The sequence below is a fragment of the Neophocaena asiaeorientalis genome, unplaced genomic scaffold, assembly GCF_003031525.2.
Source record: "Neophocaena asiaeorientalis asiaeorientalis breed wild unplaced genomic scaffold, Neophocaena_asiaeorientalis_V1.1 scaffold87, whole genome shotgun sequence".
NCBI lineage: Eukaryota > Metazoa > Chordata > Mammalia > Artiodactyla > Phocoenidae > Neophocaena > Neophocaena asiaeorientalis.
In genome coordinates, this window is record NW_020175432.1 from 6,116,249 (window position 1) to 6,130,220 (window position 13,972).

General features: G+C 41.8%; 1 protein-coding gene across 1 annotated transcript in view; it reads right to left on the bottom strand.

The window, feature by feature from the left end:
- Positions 1–13,684, bottom strand: part of ADGRE2 (adhesion G protein-coupled receptor E2) — a 25,216-nt gene extending 11,532 nt beyond the window's left edge. Inside the window, 8 exon segments of the mRNA XM_024767499.1 lie at positions 3,137–3,218; positions 4,717–4,952; positions 5,231–5,428; positions 8,134–8,313; positions 8,497–8,717; positions 8,907–8,939; positions 8,942–9,013; positions 13,651–13,684. Of these exon segments, the coding sequence (XP_024623267.1) occupies positions 3,137–3,218; positions 4,717–4,952; positions 5,231–5,428; positions 8,134–8,313; positions 8,497–8,717; positions 8,907–8,939; positions 8,942–9,013; positions 13,651–13,684 (1,056 nt within the window).
- Between the last annotated feature and the right edge of the window lie 288 nt (positions 13,685–13,972).

Below are 13,972 nucleotides of genomic sequence, written 5' to 3' on the forward strand. Positions count from 1 at the left end.
TGCTCTGCAGCGGGAGAGGCCCGCGTACTGCAAAAAAAAAAAAAATATATATATATATATACCTATATATGTATATATATATATATGCTACTAAATAACCAAGATATCACTGAAGAAATCAAACAAGACATCAAAAATACCTAGAAGAAAATGACAATGAAAACATGACGACCCAAAACCTAAAGGATGTAGCAAAAGCAATTCTAAGAGGGAAGTTTATAGCAATACAATCCTACCTCAAGAAACAAGAAAAATCTCAAATAAACAAACTAAAATTACACCTAAAGCAATTAGAGAAAGAAGAACAAACAAAACCCAAAGTTAGCAGAAGGAAAGAAATCATAAAGATCAGAGCAGAAATAAATGAAACAGAACAACAACAACAAAAAAACCAAAATAGCAAAGATCAATAACACTAACAGCTTGTTCTTTGAGAAGATAAAGAAAATTGATCAACCATTGCCAGACTCATCAAGAAAAAAAGGGAGAAGACTCAAATCAAGAGAACTAGAAATGAAAAAGAATTAACAAATGACACTGCAGAAATACAAAGGATCACGAGAGATTACTACAAGCAACTATATGCCAATAAAATGGACAAACTGGAAGGAATGGACAAATTCTTAGAAATGCACAACACCCCGAGACTGAACCAGGAAGAAATAGAAAATATGAACAGACCAATCACAAGCACTGAAATTGAAACTGTGATTTAAAATCTTCCAACAAACAAAAGTCCAGGAACAGAAGGCTTCACAGGCGAATTCTATCAAACATTTAGAGAAGAGCTAACACCTATCTTTCTCAAACTCTTCCAAAATATAGCAGAGGGAGGAACACACCCAAACTCATTCTACGAGACCACCATCACCCTGATACCAAAACCAGACAAAGGTGTCACAAAGAAAGATCTCTACAGGCCAATATCACTGATGAACATAGACGGAAAAATCCTCAACAAAATACTAGCAAACAGAAGCCAACAGCCCATTAAAAGGATCGTACACCATGATCACGTGGGGTTTATCCCAGGAATGCAAGGATTTTTCTATATACGGAAATCAATCAATGTGATACACCATATTAACAAAATTAAGGATAAAATCAAAACAAAAATAAACAAATGGGACCTAATGAAAGTTAAGAGCTTTGCACAGCAAAGGAAGCCATATACAAGGTGAAAAGACAACCCTCAGAATGGGAGAAAATATTTGCAGATGAAACAAGTGACAAATGATTAATCTCCAAAATTTACAAGCAGCTCATTCAGCTCAATATCAAAAAAACAAACAACCCAATCCAAAAATGGGCAGAAGACCTAAATAGACATTTCTCCAAAGAAGACATACAGATTTCCAACAAGCACATGAAAGACTGTTCAATATCATTAATCATTAGAGAAATGCAAATCAAAACTACATTGAGATATCATCTCACACCGGTCAGAATGGCCATCATCAAAAAATCTAGAAACAATAAATGCTGGAGAGGGTGTGGTGAAAAGGGAACCCTCTCACACTCTTGGTGGGAATGTAAATTGATACAGCCACTATGGAGAACAGTATGGAGGTTCCTTAAAAATCTAAAAATAGAACTACCATATGACCCAGCAATCCCACTTTTGGCCATATACCCTGAGAAAACCATAATTCAAAAAGACTAATGTACCACAATGTTCATTGCAGCTCCATTTACAATAGCCAGGACATGGAAGCAACCTAAGTGTCCATTGACAGATGACAGGATGAAAAAGATGTGGCACATATATACAATGGAATATTACTTCGCCATAAAAAGAAACGAAAATGAGTTATTTTTAGTGAGGTGGATGGACCTTGAGTCTGTCATAGAGAGTGAAGTAAGTCAGAAAGAGAAAAACAAATACCATATGCTAACACATATATATGGAATCTAAAGAAGAAAAATAATGGTTTTGACAAACCTAGGTGCAGGACAGGAATAACGATACAGACGTAGAGAATGGACTTGAGGACATGGGGTGTGGGAAATGTAGGTTGGGAGTAAGTTAGAGAGTAGCGCTGACATATATACACTACCAAATGTAAAATAGATAGCTACTGGGAAGCAGCCGCATAGCATAGGGTGAGCAGCTCAGTGCTTTGTGCCCACGGAGAGGGATATGGAGGATGGGAGGGAGACCCAAGAGGGAGGGGATATGGGGATATATGTATACATATAGCTGATTCACTTTGTTATACAGCAGAAACTAACACAACATTGTAAAGCAATTTTACTGTAATAAAGATGTTAAAAATAAAAGAATATATTGGCCTTTGTGGATAAAGAATCGATAAATAAACATATCCCTCATCCTCCAAAGTATTTTTCTGCCTCTGTTATTAATAATAATAATAAATATTATTATTGCTTTTTTTGGTAAGAATATTTCACATAAGAGCTACACCCTTAGCAAATTTTAAATATACAACACACTATTATTAGCTATAGGCACTATGCTCTGTAGTAGAGCTCCTGAAGTTATTATTTTGCAGAATTGAAAGTTTGTGTATACCCTTTATTTTGGTAAGGGACATGGCTGTATACTTATTCCCAATTCATCAGGCTGTATACATGAATTATGTGCAGCTTTTTACATGTACAGCAAAGTTAAAAAGTGGTTTTAAAAAAGAAAAATTTTTTTAAAAGGTGTTTTAAGTTTTGGTCTTCAGATACACTGGCAGAAAAATATACATGTTTTAAAGAAAAAAAGAATAGAGAAGATAATTTATGGTTTATTGGAGCAATATTGAGTGTCTCCTACTGTATAAGGATTTGTACTTGGTTTTGAAGGCCCAGTTCTTGTTAAGACAGAGTGATGTCTGTCATCAGGGAGTTCCTAGCTAGGTGGGCACATCAACAATCAGAAAATAGAAACAATCAAAATGATGAAGTTTACAATCAAATATGAGGAACTGTCTGAACATGTAGCTGGATCTATAACCTAGTCAGGGTTATAGGAGATTCAGATATTGGGAAGGATTCCCTGAGAGAATTGAACTGTGTTTATGCTGAGATGTGGATGATGAGTAGGTGTAGATAGGATAAAAACATTTGGGACAGCCAAGGAGAGAGAGAGCGAGAGAGTATGAGAGAGAGAAACAACAGCAAGCCTGACACTGCTATGGCAGGGTTCATGAGCATTATGTAATTTATACTTCATGACAACATAGGTAATCAATTGATCACAGGTCAGACATCTGAGGCATAAGGATACAAAGTCAGTAACTGAAGTTCACACTAATAGAAATGATCAAGTTGGTGTTTCATCCCAAGTAGGGAATTGTGAATGATTTGGGAGGTGTGAGGACCATGGAGAGGGTTAGCTGGATCCACCAGGAAGAACCTAAGAGAGAGCTACTAAGGCAGGAGTTAGCAAACTGCAGCCTGTGGTCCACGTTGGGCTGCTGTCTGATTTTGGAAATGTGTTTTACTGAGTCACAGTCACATTCATTTCTTATAGCTTTTCTGTGGCTGCTTTTGAGCTACAAGGATAGAGGTGAGTCATTACAACAGAGACCATATGACCCACAAAGCCAAAATATATACTATCTTGCCTTTCACAGAGAAAGTTTGCTGACATTTTTGCTAAGATATCTAGGAAGGCCGGCGTGCCAGGGCCCATCTGATGCAGGTTAACATTTTTATCAGCATAGGACTTTGTTGTGGGTGACAGTCTGCACTTGCTCACATCTCTGCTACTGATAACCTGATTTAAAAATGGCAGGGGAGCTGAATAGACATTTTTCAAAGAAGACATAGAGATGGCCAGCAGGCACATGAAAGAATGTTCCACATCACTAATGTTAGGGAAATGTAAATCAAAACCACAATGAGATATCCCAGCACAGCTGTCTGAATGGCTCTTACCTAAAAGGCATGAAATAACAGTGAGGATGTGGAGAAAAGGGAACCCTTATATTACTGTTGGTAGGGATGTAAACTGGTGCAGCCACTATGGAAGACAGTATGGAGGTCCTCAAAAAAAAAATAAGAATAGAACTGCCATCTGATCCAGGTATCTCACGTCTAGATACTTATCCAAAGACTACAAAAACACTAACTCAAAATGATATATGGACCTTTATGTTCACTGCAGCATCATTTACAATAGATGAGATATGGAAGCAACCTAAGTGCCCATCAACGGATAAAGAAGGCATGATACACACACACACACACACACAGCCACACCAGCCATGGAGTACTACCCAGCCATAAAACTGATGAAATCTTGCCATTTGTGACAACAGGGATGGACATTGGGGGTATTGTGCTAAGTGAAATAAGTCAGGTGGAGAAAGACAAATACAGTCTGATTTCATACATATGTGGAATACAACAAACTATAAACAAAGAAAAGAAATGAACAAACCAAACCAAACAAGCCTCCTCCCCCCGTAGATACAGAGAACAGAGTACTGGCTGTCACAGGGGAAGGGGCATGGTTGAGGGGAGGCAAAATGGGTAAAGTGGGTCAACTTTATGGTGATGGATGGAAACTCAATTTCTGGTGGTGAGCAAGTTGTAGGTATACAGAAGTAGAAATATAAAGTTGTATACATGAAACGTATATAGTGTTACAAAACAATGTTACTTCAATAAAAACTATATCTTAAAAAACTAAAGTGCCATGTTGGTTCTGTGATGGCCATGGTCATGCTGGAGAAGATAAGTACAGTGGAGATTTGCTTTTACCGGGTGGGTGTTCCATAAAGATGGGGCCTGGATGCTGCAGAAATGGCCACAATCACAGCCGGGACTCCGTAGCCCACTGGGAATGTGAGTTTCTTCATGGACTTGTTGACACTAGAGTAGTTGACCACTGTCAGGTTGTGTACAGTGAGGAAGAGGTGCAGGCCCTCCAGCAGCATCCAGGTGAAGGAGGCCAGGTAGAGATAGTGCAAGGCACCTGCGATGATGGCACATAGCACCTGGGGAAGGAGGAAGGTGTCACCAGGACGGATTGTCAGGGTGGAGCATGACCCCAGGACCTCTTCTATACTTCATCACTGGGGAGAACTCTGACGTATATGAAGGAGTTGTCAGTGGAGTGTTTGTCTTCTAATTGTGCCAGTCAATGCGAAATTGGCTACTTACATATCTAACTTTACCTGGAATGCCATTTTATTAAGGAGTCCAAGGTAGCATGGCTTCATGAACTCAGCACCCCCTGGGGCAGAGCAGGGGTATTTTGGGACAGTATAAGTACCTTGATCTCAGTTCTATCGAAGGCTGTTAGGAAGAGCAGGTGGGCCAGGAAGAGGCAGAGTGAGAGCTGCAGGTGGAGCGAAGTGCTGGTGTTCTGGATGGCTTTGCACAGCAAGAAGGTGAGGGCTGCCAGGAGGAGGCACAGCAGAGAGAGGCTCAGCCCCATGTAGGTGATCACAGTCAGTGTGGGATCCTTCTCCTGGGACACATCAGAGAGGACATCACAGTCACCCTTTCCTGCTCTGGGGTAGTGATGCTTCCACCATTTTTGTTTTTATCTTTAGGCATATAAAAACCAGGAATGGAGGAGCCAAGTAGGTATGTGATGTTTATGGCTAACTTTCTACAGGTTTAGAATGTTAGAATTTTATGGGATCTGATATGATTAATTCTGTCTCTGGAAGGATTGAGGGACAGGAGAGTCCTTAGTCAAGACCAAGCCCTGGAACTCACAAGGGTTTATTTTCCTTTAGACTTTTGGGCATGACTAAGCTTATGGGTCACCACAAGAGGTTCACATAGGCATGTAGTTCCATATTGAGCAAGCCTCCATCCCCATCATGTGATGGTGTGTGACATAGTCTGTACCTGGAGTCATGATGTCCAGGTATAAACCGTGACCCTGAACTCCACACACCTCATCCTATAATAATTGTTCCTGGCTCGTCACAAATCCTTACAGATTTAGAATTAAATCCTTGGTTAAAAGAGGAAAACTGATACATTTTGTTGACGGTGGTGGGTTAAAATTCATATTTTTCTGCCGCTTTTTGGAATACATCCTAAAATCCCTGAGGACAAGGAAAAAAACCCTCACCAATTCCCTTTTAGTGTTAAGTCAGGGAAGGAGAGAGATCGAGAGATGGAGAGAGGTGGAGAGAGAGAGACAAAGAGAGGAAAGGATGAAGGAGAAAATGAAGATTAAAACATTCAAAGTAGGTGCATCTGGATAAAGAGCAATTGAGTATTTTTAGCACAAATTTTATTTTGCAACATATCTCTAAGTTTGATTTTGTTTAGGAATAAAATGTTTAAAAATAAATAATGAGGCCACCAGATGATTTTGATGAACTATAAATTTTGAGAATATTTGGTTTATTGAATAAAACTAATTTTCCTACTGTATTAAGAGCTCCCCCAAATCCATAAGAAATTTATCAACAAGGCAGTGGAAAAATATACCAAGGATGTGAACAAATTGTTTCCAGAGACAGAAATACTAATAGCCCCTAAATGAAGATGTTACAGTCCATTAATAATAAAAAACACACACAGTTTTTCCTAGATACGATATTTACGTCTTAGATGGGTAAACATCCAAAAATTTGCTAGTAAACTTGTGGTAATGGTGTGAGGAATCACAAACTTTTACATAATACCTGTGTCAGTGTCCACAGGTGCGACCTCAAGATGTTGAAATACGGAAATATCTACCAACATGCAATTATGAATTTGACCCAGTATCCATTCTAACTGCATATTCAAACATGAGATCAATGAGGTAAGTGTAAACAGTTGCAACATTATTTGTATTAGTAAGTGATCTAATAAAAACGCCCATTATGAGAGGCCTTGATATAGAATTTACAGCACATTCACACAACAGAATGTATTTGGCCAGAAAATAATGAAGAATCCTTTGACAACTCAAGAGAATAATCTATCAGCTGTGTGAAAAAAGGAGAGCCAAAGAAGAAATACATATACTATATTTATATGTGTAAAATATCTATTGAAATTTGCAGGAGAAATTAACAACTTTGGTTGTTGAAGCAAGAGGAACTAAGTGTCTGGGGCTAAGATTGAGATGGAGAATCTCCAGTGTTTCCTCTCTTGTTCTGTTGGAATTCAAAACTCAACTATCTGAACTCTTCAATAAACAGGAAGCAGTATATAAGTAAAAGTATGAATATTGTGGTATTTAGGGACATGGCTGTAGGAAACATGGACTCGGAGTATCGTTCAAACTTCTGGGGGCTCCTATGAGGTCTGACCATGGTGCTGTGATCATTTCCATGCTTACTTTCATGTGAGTGCCACCTTTATTTCAGTAAATTCAGTAAATTCCCATTACTTGAGATCACCAGAGAGTATTTGGTTTTGGTGAACCAGAGAAAGTAAGCGGCTCACCTGGCCAGGTGAGGAGGCAAAGATTTCTCCTGACCCACCTGTACTCACTGGCTCCCTTGGCCCCATCTGCTATCACCAAATCTTCCTTTATGCAGCCCCTGTGCGTCCCTGGTCTGAAGACCCCTGTGGTAAGCAGAATTCTAATTGGCAATCATATCCCATCCCCTGAGGTACACATAACCACTTCCAGGTTTGAAGTCAAATGCCAATGTAGGTTCTGCTGTGAAGGGATTTGCAAATGGAATTCATATCCCACATTAACTGATGTTAAGAAAGTTTATCCTGCATGGGCTTGCCTTAATCATGTGAGCTCCTAAGAGATCTGGGCTTTTTATTGGAGAAAAGATTCAAAGTTTGAGAGAGTTTTGATGTGAGGAAGCTTCTCTTGCTGGCCTCCAGATAGGAACACTGATACACTGTGAGAGGGCCCAGGAGAGGTCCACATGAGAAGGAATTCAGGTAGCCCCTGAGAGCTAAACCTGGACCCCTGCTGTTAGATAGGAGACAAGGAGACCTCAGTCCTACCATCACAAGGCACTGAATTGTGCCCAGAATCAGAGGGTTAGAGGAGGACCCCAAGCCTCAGATGACAGTGCAGTCCAGGCTGACAGAATGATTTCAGCCTTGTAAGAACCTGAGCAGACAACCTAGCTATACCATGCCAGATTGCTGATCAGCAATAACTGTGAGATAATAATTCTTTCAGGTTTTACATATGGGGGAATTTGTTACACAGTGGTTGACATTGAATGCAGCCCTTCTCAGGGCTCTCACCTGCACATCGTATTGGGCCATGAGGACAGCAAAGCTGCTGAGGTGGGTACATTGGTAGATGGTGCTGTTGTCTCTGATGCTGGCCATCCTGCAGCCTTTGGTGGCCCAATGACCAATTCCATTCTGGCCACACTCCCAGAAAACACAGCATATCTTCTCCCTTGGCCCAGGGATCACTGACTTTAGGAACAGGAAATAGGTGTGAGATGGTCGTTCTGTAACTCAGAAATGCTGACCCAAATCTGGCTCATGAAGGGCTTTCCTGGGGATATTATGTACCCATGGGGGAGCCCCCTGAAGCCCAAGGCTGTGCCCAGGACACAGGTGTCTTCCACCCCACAGGTCCATCCCACCTGGACTCACATGTTGGAAGACATAGGTGACTGGGGAGCTGAGGTTCTGGGTGTTATTGCTGGTGATAAAGGTGGATACAACATCTGACAGCAGGATGTGGGAGATTCCTTGCAGCAAACCCTTGTGTGTCTCATGCAGAACTGCCTGTTCTTCAGTATCCAGGACCAGGGGGACTTTATCCAACAACTTCCCTATCCCTGGGGTGGAGACAAGGCCCACCACAATAGTACCTGCAGGATAAGAGCAAGGTTGACATCTTGGGGGTGCCCAACATGACCCCTCCTTTAGATGGACTCTTTCCTTGTGGCCCCACCATAACCCGCAATTCCCTTTAAAGTTTAGTTTTCTGTTTGCCACTTCTTTGTGTATCTTTTCCCACTGTGAATCTTCAGGGACCGTTTCCCTGCCTCAACCATTACCTGAGTCATTAGATTCGTGCACTGTATCCCAGGTAGCATCATCTGTGTCTGATTCTGAATCAAGGTGATATTCCTGTCTTCTTCCTCCAACACCTTCAGGGAGAGTTCTAAGAGTTGTGGGGGTTATACAAGGAAGTTAGATTAGCAATTGTGCCTACACTGGTAAACATAATACTATTATTTGTATATATAAGAAAATGTTTTACTATATTATATAAATATGTAAATACTTTATATATTACATAACATATATTATATATAATGGTATTATTTGTTATAAGTAATAACATTTGGTACACATAATAATGGTATATCTTTTGAACCTACAAAGGATTATAATAGAACACTATAAGAAATTTATTCCACAACAAGTTAGGCAACCTAGATGAAAAGGAGAAATTCCTAGAGACACACAAAATACCAAAAGTGACTTAAGAAAATGGAAAATCAGAGTGATCTGGTAACAGGTAAGCAGGTTGAATCAGTATCCAAAACTTCCCCAAAAGAAAAGAACAGAACAGATGGCTTCTATGTTGAATTCTCCCAGCCATTCATGGAAGAATTAACACTAATCCTTTGTAAACCTCTCCATAGAATAGAAGAGAAAGGAACACTACCTAAATATTTCTATGAGACCATCATTACCCTATAAATAAAATAAGATAAAGACATCACAAAAACCCCATAGACCAATATCCATTATGAACATGGATATACAGTCAATAAAATATTAGGAAAAATTTTATCCAAGGAAACTCAAGACATATATTGAAAACTACAAAAGATTGTTGAAAGAAATTAGAAACCCTAAATATATCATAAGACATCCTATGTTCATGGATTGGAGAGTTCATATTGTTAAGGTTCATATTGTTAAGATGGCAGTAGTCCCCAAAGTGGTCTATAGATTCAGTGCAAGCCATATCAAAATTCTGACATCATTAAATTAATTTTTTGGCAGAAATGGAAAGCTCATCCTAAAATTCATAGGGAATTACGAGTGGCCTGGCTATGCAAAGCAATCTTGAAAATGAAAAACAAATTCGGAGGAGTTACAATTCCTCATTTCAAAACTTACTACCAATCTATGTTCCAGCCACTCTGGGGTCCATGTGTTTGTGGTCAGCATGCAGTTAACTTCTTCCACCTGGTGGGAGTTTTATTATCAGGAAAACAACTCAAAGATACAGCTCAGATTATTATATATACCCTCGAGGAGGAACTCAGGTCCTTGGCTTTGTTTTCTGGCTGAACTATTATTATTTCGTCTTGCTTGACCCTTTTCCTTTCTTTCAGCATTCTCCCCCTTCTCTTATTAAATTTGCTCTTTGGAACTCCGGGAAGGCCTAGGAGGCTAAAGATTTTCTACAATATAAGTATCAGGTGGGGGATACAGGGGTCTGTCCCGTGTAAAGTCCCCACAGGTTCTGCTTGGTTTGATATGGACTGAATATTAGATGATACCAAAATAGTCTTAACTTTTGAAGCGTGGTATTGGTATTATGGTTACACAGGACAATGTCCTGATTCTGGGTGATTCATGCTGAAATATTTAATGGTGAAGTGTCATGATATTTTCAACTTTCAAATGGTTCAGAAAAAAATTATATCTACATCTACATGCAGTCAGTTCTGCTATAATGCTTGTTTTGAAAACATGATATTTTTCTGGGTATTGATAAATTTGGAAACAATTTGAGCATAATGTTAATTTCATGTTTGCTTATGTGTAATTTCATCTGCAAGGCACACAAGAGAAACAGGAGTTAACTGCAGAAAACTGCACCCAGGTGAACCTAGCTGCTCAGAAATACACAAAACACATGCGCACAGCTCAAGACACTGCCAGTGCGTTCAGTGCCTCTCAGGTGTTATGAAGGATCCCAATATCCATCTGGGTTCTGACTTTGTCTGAATTTAGGTAACTCTCCTTCCACCTCTTCATTATAACTCACAAGTGTCAATCCTGATGATCACTTCTACAAGCAAAGGACAGGCCTCTTTCAAGGTAAAGTGCTCTGTTTCTTGTAGTGCTTTTGTATTTCTTAATCATTCAATATATGTAAGATGCTGTTTTCTTAGATTCCTTTTTTTTAAATGTCAGTGACAAGTTTTGAGTGTTGAACCCCACCCAATCCCATTTTTCCCATAAGCCCTGTGGCTTTCACTGTGTGATTACGCACAATATTGGTTAGGAACACCTATGAAAAAGTCTTGTTTAAAAGCAAACTTCCCTGGAGGGGGCAAGTTCTAGCCCACTGGCTGAAACTCATTATGTTCAACCACGTGACCTTCTGCCCTGTTGTCACTCAGGGAAAGGGGGTGGGGTCTCATGACTTGTCCAATCAGGGGCGCAGCACGGGAAGGTGGGTGGGGTAACACTTAGCCGACCACTTAAAGGCTCCTGTAGGTGCTCAGCGTAGCGTTTCATCGGCTCTCCCGGGTCCCAGGTGTCTCTGTGTAGCGGTTATGATGCTGTGAACTACAGAGGCGGCAGGAGTGGAACGGAGGACCCCAGAAACCAGGAAATGGTGAGTTGAGGGGCCAGGTGTCCCAGGACAGGGAGGAGGGGTTGAGTCGGAACCTGCCACTGTGGGACCCGGACCCTGCTGCGGTCAACTCCGGTGTCTGCAGACCGAAGTCCGCCCGGGGCTCAGCTCAGACCTAAGCCCCCTCCAGCTCTCAGCGCGGGGGCTGGGCCAGCAGCCGAGACTTCGGGCGTCCTGTCCCATCACTGTGCGTGGTGACTTTGGCCCGGAACCTCTCTGGGCAGCTCTGCACCCGCAACCCGTCTCTCCTCAGATTGTGCATTGACCTCGGGTAGAGTCTTCAGACTCTGTGTCTGGTCTTTAAGTGTGGGTGGAGCTTTTGTCTGTGGGGACCCCTGTGCCAGTTTTCTCCCCAAGAGGACCCGTTTTCTCCTGAGCTTTCCAAATGTTTGGGGAAGCAGAGTCTCAAATCCACGAACCTGTCGCCCCAGCCTAGCTCTTCCTAGGGCTGGCATTAAATCCATAAATTCCAGGTCCCTCCCCGCCTTCCCAAAGCCAACTGCGTCTCTGATTCACAGCATCATTATCAACTATTTGTCCTCCGTGGTGCATGTCAAACAGACGCCGTATTTTTCTTTCCAGGGCAGAAAATTTGTGTGTTCATTTATTTAATAATAAAGTCAGGGCTTCCCTAGTGGCGCAGTGGTTGGGAGTCCGCCTGCCGATGCAGGGGACGCGGGTTCGTGACCCGGTCTGGGAAGATCCCCCATGCCGCGGAGCGGCTGTGCCCTGTGAGCCATGGCCGCTGAACCTGCGCGTCCGGAGCCTGTTGCTCCGCAACGGGAGAGGCCACAACAGTGAGAGGCCCGCGTACCGCAAAACAAACAAAACAATAAAATCAATAGTATTATTAATGGAAATAAAAATTATTTAATGCTCACCATATATCAGGGACTGTGCAAACACACAGATCTCATTTAATCCTAACATGCAATAAATATTAAGCTCGCTTTTTAGAAGCAAACATTGAAGGATCCAAGAAGTTAAATCCTTACACAGGGTCCCACAGCCACTCTTTGGCAGAGGGGGATGCAGAATTTTGTCATTTTCCCACAGCCAATGAGTGGCTCATGTTTAAAGGTGTCGTTTTTGGTTTTCCTCTCTTTACCATGAGAGGAAAGCAGAGAATAACCACCTGTATCTAGGCTGTGTGAAACCCTTGGGTGTCTCCCCCCAGCGTCTTTGCTGGGCACAGACATCCTGTATCCTATGGGAAGCCCTTGGGTGTAGCTACCCCCTGAGAAATGTTTCTGCTCCTCCATGGGTTTGTCACCCTAAAAAGTTTTATTCACTTTTTAGTCACCGTTTTACAGTAATTGTAAACTAAAGAAAGAGGTGAATTTCAGAGACGTATAATATAACATTAGTACATTGCCTGTGTTAAAATTTGTTTCCCTTTTTTCCTGCCCTTAGCGGGTGTTTCTGAAGTCTTTTGCTTACTTTTGGGTGCTTTCGAATGTATCAGTAATTCCAGGGCTTAGGCTTGCAGAGCAGAAGTGCTCAAGTATGATTGTTTACAAAAGTTTCTTGTCATGGAAATAAAACCAGCATCATTATTTTCTGGAGTGAATAGATACTCGTGGCTTTTCTTGTTGAGCTAGCAGAATGCCTTACAATCTTCTTTTTTTTTTTCCCTCCTTCATTTTTCATGAAGTGCTGTGTTGCTGTCTTTGCATTTGAAGAAACAGTCACCTCCTCCAGTTTTTACTGACTGGCTTTGGGAGAGAAACACCTTTACCATTCAACCCAGATGGATATTTTGAGCTTCTCTCAGGCTTTTTCTGTGGATGCCCACTTCATGCCTCTTGTTCCCTCTTTTGGACAGAATCCTTAAGATTCTATGCCTTTCCTTGATCCCTCACATCCAGGCTGGGTGCTGTGTTTGCTTCCCCTGAAATGCTCAGGTCTGTATGTCTTCCCAATCCCACCTAGTCATGTGTGTGCTTATGAGCTACATGTGTGTGCTTACTGTGCAGTCTTGTGTTCCTCATCTGGGGGTCATGTGAGGAGCCAGACATAGGGTGGGGGTTGACGTATATGGAGCATTGGGTGTGCCCATGGCCAGTTGGAAGTGTCTGCAGGCAGAGTATCCCAAGCAGCTGGTGTGCAAGGCTCCTGATGGATTCAGTGAGCAATTAGTAGGGTCTGCAGCCCGTTTTTGGACTTCAAGCCCTGGTTGGTGTGAGTCCTCTTGCCTTCCTGGTACCAGCCTTTCAGCCACTCATCCATGCTGACCCCCTTGGTATTCTTTTTTATTTATTTATTTTTGGCTGCGTTGGGTCTTCTTTGCTGCCTACAGGCTTTCTCTAGTTGCGGTGAGTGGGGGCTACTCTTAGTTGCGGTGCATGAGCTTCTCATTGCGGTGGCTTCTCTTGCTGCGGAGCACTGGCTCTAGGGCACGTGGACTTCAACAGTTGTGGCTCATGGGCTCTAGAGCGCAGGCTCAGTAGTTGTGGTACACGGGCTTAGCTGCTCCATGACTTGTAGGATCTTCCCGGACCAGGGCTGGAACCCATG